At 46.5% G+C, this 5,000-nt stretch overlaps 1 protein-coding gene across 2 annotated transcripts in view; it reads left to right on the top strand.

The window, feature by feature from the left end:
• The window catches only part of slc1a3a (solute carrier family 1 member 3a), an 18,969-nt gene that overhangs the window by 2,098 nt on the left and 11,871 nt on the right, over window positions 1–5,000 (top strand). For both annotated transcript variants that reach the window (XM_034302484.2, XM_034302485.2), the window contains exons 3-4: window positions 2,265–2,402; window positions 4,474–4,681. In XM_034302484.2, the coding sequence (XP_034158375.1) occupies window positions 2,265–2,402; window positions 4,474–4,681 (346 nt within the window). The remainder of the gene's footprint in view (window positions 1–2,264; window positions 2,403–4,473; window positions 4,682–5,000) is intronic.

Below are 5,000 nucleotides of genomic sequence, written 5' to 3'. Positions count from 1 at the left end.
CCCCCTACATACGGCCTGCATATCTCCTACACACTCCCTACATACAGCCTGCGTATCTCCTACACGCACCCTACATACGGCCTGCATATCTCCTACACACTCCCTACATACAGCCTGCGTAGCTCCTACACACTCCCTACATACGGCCTGCATATCTCCTACACACTCCCTACATAGAGCCTGCATATCTCCTACACACTCCCTACATACGGCCTGCATATCTCCTACACACTCCCTACATAGAGCCTGCATATCTCCTACACACTCCCTACATACGGCCTGCATATCTCCTACACACTCCCTACATACGGCCTGCATATCTCCTACACACTCCCTACATACAGCCTGCATATCTCCTACACACCCTCTACATACGGCCTGCATATCTCCTACACACCCCCTACATACAGCCTGCATATCTCCTACACGCACCCTACATACAGCCTGCATATCTCCTACACACTCCCTACATACGGCCTGCATATCTCCTACACGCACCCTACATACGGCCTGCATATCTCCTACACGCTCCCTACATACAGCCTGCATATCTCCTACACACTCCCTACATACAGCCTGCATATCTCCTACACACTCCCTACATACAGCCTGCGTATCTCCTACACACTCCCTACATACAGCCTGCATATCTCCTACACGCTCCCTACATACAGCCTGCGTATCTCCTACACACCCCCTACATACAGCCTGCATATCTCCTACACACTCCCTACATACAGCCTGCATATCTCCTACACGCACCATACATACAGCCTGCATATCTCCTACACACTCCCTACATACAGCCTGCATATCTCCTACACACTCCCTACATACAGCCTGCGTATCTCCTACACGCACCCTACATACAGCCTGCATATCTCCTACACGCACCCTACATACAGCCTGCATATCTCCTACACGCACCCTACATACAGCCTGCATATCTCCTACACACCCCCTACATACAGCCTGCATATCTCCTACACACTCCCTACATACAGCCTGCATATCTCCTACACGCACCATACATACAGCCTGCATATCTCCTACACTCCCCCTACATACAGCCTGCATATCTCCTACACGCACCCTACATACGGCCTGCGTATCTCCTACACACCTCCTACATACGGCCTGCGTATCTCCTACACACTCCCTACATACAGCCTGCGTATCTCCTACACACTCCCTACATACGGCCTGCGTATCTCCTACACACTCCCTACATACAGCCTGCATATCTCCTACACGCACCCTACATACAGCCTGCATATCTCCTACACACCCCCTACATACAGCCTGCATATCTCCTACACGCACCCTACATACAGCCTGCATATCTCCTACACACTCCCTACATACAGCCTGCGTATCTCCTACACGCACCCTACATACGGCCTGCATATCTCCTACACACCCCCTACATACAGCCTGCATATCTCCTACACTCCCCCTACATACAGCCTGCATATCTCCTACACGCACCCTACATACAGCCTGCATATCTCCTACACTCCCCCTACATACAGCCTGCATATCTCCTACACGCACCCTACATACAGCCTGCGTATCTCCTACACACCCCCTACATACAGCCTGCATATCTCCTACACGCACCCTACATACAGCCTGCGTATCTCCTACACACCCCCTACATACAGCCTGCATATCTCCTACACGCACCCTACATACAGCCTGCATATCTCCTACACTCCCCCTACATACAGCCTGCATATCTCCTACACGCACCCTACATACGGCCTGCGTATCTCCTACACACCTCCTACATACAGCCTGCGTATCTCCTACACACCTCCTACATACAGCCTGCGTATCTCCTACACACTCCCTACATACAGCCTGCGTATCTCCTACACACTCCCTACATACAGCCTGCATATCTCCTACACACTCCCTACATACAGCCTGCATATCTCCTACACACACCCTACATATAGTCTAAATAGTTCCTTCATAGAGCCTATATACAGCTTACATATCTCCTACGTAGACTCTCTCTCTCTCTCTTTATATTTGTGTATATTTGTGTCTATCTCCTACAGAGACTATATATAAAGCCTGCATATCTCCTACATAACCTGTAATGGATCCATTATAACATCCAGTACAGAACTCTGATATAACCCTGTTTACATTTCACCTTTAAACACCACACACACAGGATGAGCTGCGTGTAATGTTTTGTGTGTGTATGTGTGTGTATGTGTGTGTATGTGTGTGTGTGTGTGTGTGTGTTGTAGGTATCGTTCTGGGTTTTGGTTTGCGTCCCTATAAGATGTCGTATCGGCAGGTGAAGTACTTCTCGTTCCCTGGAGAGCTGCTAATGCGCATGCTGCAGATGTTAGTGCTCCCCCTGCTGGTGTCTAGTCTGATTACAGGTACACAACATTACACAACATTACACAACACTACACAATATACAACACTACACAGCAGTACATTTCACAACGCTACACACAGCACACAACACAACACTACATTTAACAACACTACTCACACTACACAACACAACACTACATTTAACAACACTACTCACACTACACAACACTACACTACATTTAACAACACTACTCACACTACACAACACTACACTACATTTAACAACACTACTCACACTACACAACACTACACTACATTTAACAACACTACTCACACTACACAACACAACACTACATTTAACAACACTACTCACACTACACAACACTACACTACATTTAACAACACTACTCACACTACACAACACTACACTACACTACATTTAACAACACTACTCACACTACACAACACTACACTACATTTAACAACACTACTCACACTACACTACTCACACTACATTACACAACACTACACTACACTACATTTAACAACAATATTGACACTACACTACACTGCATTTAACAACACTACACTACACTGCATTTAACAACACTACTCACACTACACAACACTACACTACACTACACTGCATTTAACAACACTACTCACACTACACAACACAACACTACATTTAACAACACTACTCACACTACTCACACTACACAACACTACACTACACTACACTGCATTTAACAACACTACTCACACTACACTACACTACACTACACTACACTACTCACATTTCACAACACTACATTGCACAGCACTACATTACACATACAGACACAATCTAACACCACATAGTGGTGTTGTACAACACACACAACGCAGTTTGGGTACACACACACACACACACACACACACACACACAAATGTTCTATTATAGATAAAAGATTTTCCACACTCCTGACTCTGCAGCACTCCTTTCTGACCCGATGTGTTCCTGAACCTGCTGAGAAAATAAAAAGTTCTGGAACCTTCTAATGAACTAAAGAGTTCCTGAGCTTCACATTAACTACAGAACCATGCGTGTGCATGTGTGTGTGTGTGTGTGTGTCCTTCTTCAAACAGGCATGAGGTCAGAGGTCGGAGTGACCATAGAGCAAACAAACAAAGAACTCATTCAGTCACGAACATGCACACACACACACACACACACAGATTTGTTCCACATTAGGTGCATCCTGATCCTATTATCTCTAAACCTGTGTTATCAAGTGACTGCAACAAGAAGATGTGTGTGTGTATGTGTGTCTGTGTCTGTGTGTGTGTGTGTGTAAATAGTCTGTACAATAAGACTTTATTAGGCTTGAAGGGGGGGCGGGCTTTGGGGTTGTTGCCATGGATACACAACTAATGAGAGAAGCAGTGCGAGAATGACCAACACACGGCTTTCCCAGGCCTGAACGGGCATGTGTGTGTGTGTGTGTGTGTGTGTGTGTGCGCCCCAATGCCCCTTCACCTCTTCACCTTATTACCCTGAACCCCTGCCACACACACCTTAATTTACTGCCTTTTTCTTGTCCTCTGTGCCATGACTCGCAGCTATAAGAGAATAGTAGATGGTGTATTAGCTGCTGTTGCTAGCTGCTGTGATACAGCAATGTGTCTGCCATATTGGCAAGATCAGATTCGATTGTGAACCACCGCATGCCTACGGAGAGATGCGGCTCTCGCGTTAACGTCACGTTCAACTCACTGTCATAACGTGGCTTGTTAGAGCGGTAATACTTTTCTACATATCACAGCTGATGTGAACGTAAACTCAGCTGCGCTCTCAGTATTTTTATTGGGACTAATTTCAGTAAACCGTGGTTAGCATAATTTTTTAAATGATTTTATATAACAGTAATAAGTGATAAGATTGTAAATTAGACATGAAATCAGTGACGTGTGATATGCAGAAATGTCTGATGCGTGATGAAGCACAATTTAGATGTTTTAATCAGAGCAGAGCTGCGTGACTGACGTGAATCAGAGCACGTGGCCGACACGCAGCAGCAACTATTCCTGCTCCTACATACACCTATCTCTTTACTCTGTGTGTGTGTGTGTGTGTGTGTGCGCGCGCAGGCATGGCTGCATTGGACAGTCGAGCGTCAGGCAAGATGGGCATGCGAGCTGTGATCTACTACACCACCACCACCGTCATCGCCGTCTTCATCGGAATCGTCATGGTGGTCATCATCCAGCCAGGAAGGGGCGGAGCCAAACCACACACACACACTCAGCAGAATCTAGAGGAGGTGAATGCTGCCGACGCCTTCCTCGACTTAATCAGGTATACACACACACACACACACACATACACACACACACGTAATATACACTCTATTGACTATGGAGAGAGAGACAGGTCTGACTACACACAGACAGAGAGAGAGACAGGTCTGACTACACACAGACAGAGAGAGAGACAGGTCTGACTACACACAGACAGAGAGAGAGAGAGACAGGTCTGACTACACACAGACAGAGAGAGAGAGACAGGTCTGACTACACACAGACAGAGAGAGAGACAGGTCTGACAACACACAGACAGAGAGAGAGACAGGTCTGACTACACAGACAGAGAGAGAGACAGGTCTGACTACACACAG

This window comes from Pangasianodon hypophthalmus, chromosome 24 (assembly GCF_027358585.1).
Source record: "Pangasianodon hypophthalmus isolate fPanHyp1 chromosome 24, fPanHyp1.pri, whole genome shotgun sequence".
NCBI lineage: Eukaryota > Metazoa > Chordata > Actinopteri > Siluriformes > Pangasiidae > Pangasianodon > Pangasianodon hypophthalmus.
The sequence above is the reverse complement of the archived record's forward strand: the minus strand, read 5'-3'. Positions and strand labels throughout refer to the sequence as shown.